This window comes from Neophocaena asiaeorientalis, unplaced genomic scaffold (genome assembly GCF_003031525.2).
Source record: "Neophocaena asiaeorientalis asiaeorientalis breed wild unplaced genomic scaffold, Neophocaena_asiaeorientalis_V1.1 scaffold43, whole genome shotgun sequence".
NCBI lineage: Eukaryota > Metazoa > Chordata > Mammalia > Artiodactyla > Phocoenidae > Neophocaena > Neophocaena asiaeorientalis.
Genome location: NW_020173674.1, coordinates 1,646,771 through 1,647,176, shown reverse-complemented (window position 1 = coordinate 1,647,176; position 406 = coordinate 1,646,771). Strand labels below are relative to the sequence as shown.

Here is a 406-nt window from a genome sequence, read left to right as displayed (position 1 = left end):
CCCCCCACCGCCTCCTGCCCCTGCCCAGCCTGCCTGTTACCAAGACAAAGAGGCTGGTGACAAGCATTTGGCATTTGGCAACCCTGACTCGACTCCAAGGCCCCATGGAGGTCTCCTCTGCTCTCCTCTCCTCTCCTCTGCTCTCCCCTTCCCTTCTCTTCCTTCCCCTCCCCTCCCACTGTGGTTTCCAACTGGGCGGGGGCCTCAGACCACAGCTGCCCGCCCAGGAGCTGGGTTACGTTGGTCGCCTGTCTGTCTGTTTGCCAGCACACCAGGAACTGAGCCTCCGGGGACCCCAGAAGAAGGGCAGGCAGGAAGGCGAGGGGTGGCGAGGCCAGCTTCTGCCCCCCTGCTGCCCCCGCCCCTGGCCCAAGACCCCAGGGTTCTTGCAGATAAACGGACCTCT

The 406-nt window shown here is 64.3% G+C and overlaps 1 protein-coding gene across 2 annotated transcripts in view; it reads right to left on the bottom strand.

The window, feature by feature from the left end:
• TSPAN32 (tetraspanin 32) overlaps window positions 1–106 on the bottom strand; it is a 15,428-nt gene extending 15,322 nt beyond the window's left edge. For both annotated transcript variants that reach the window (XR_003003696.1, XM_024749212.1), the window contains exon 1: window positions 41–106. Coding sequence is in view for 1 of the 2 variants with exons in the window: in XM_024749212.1 (XP_024604980.1) it covers window positions 41–106 (66 nt within the window). In the remaining variant the exon portion in view is untranslated. The remainder of the gene's footprint in view (window positions 1–40) is intronic.
• Between the last annotated feature and the right edge of the window lie 300 nt (window positions 107–406).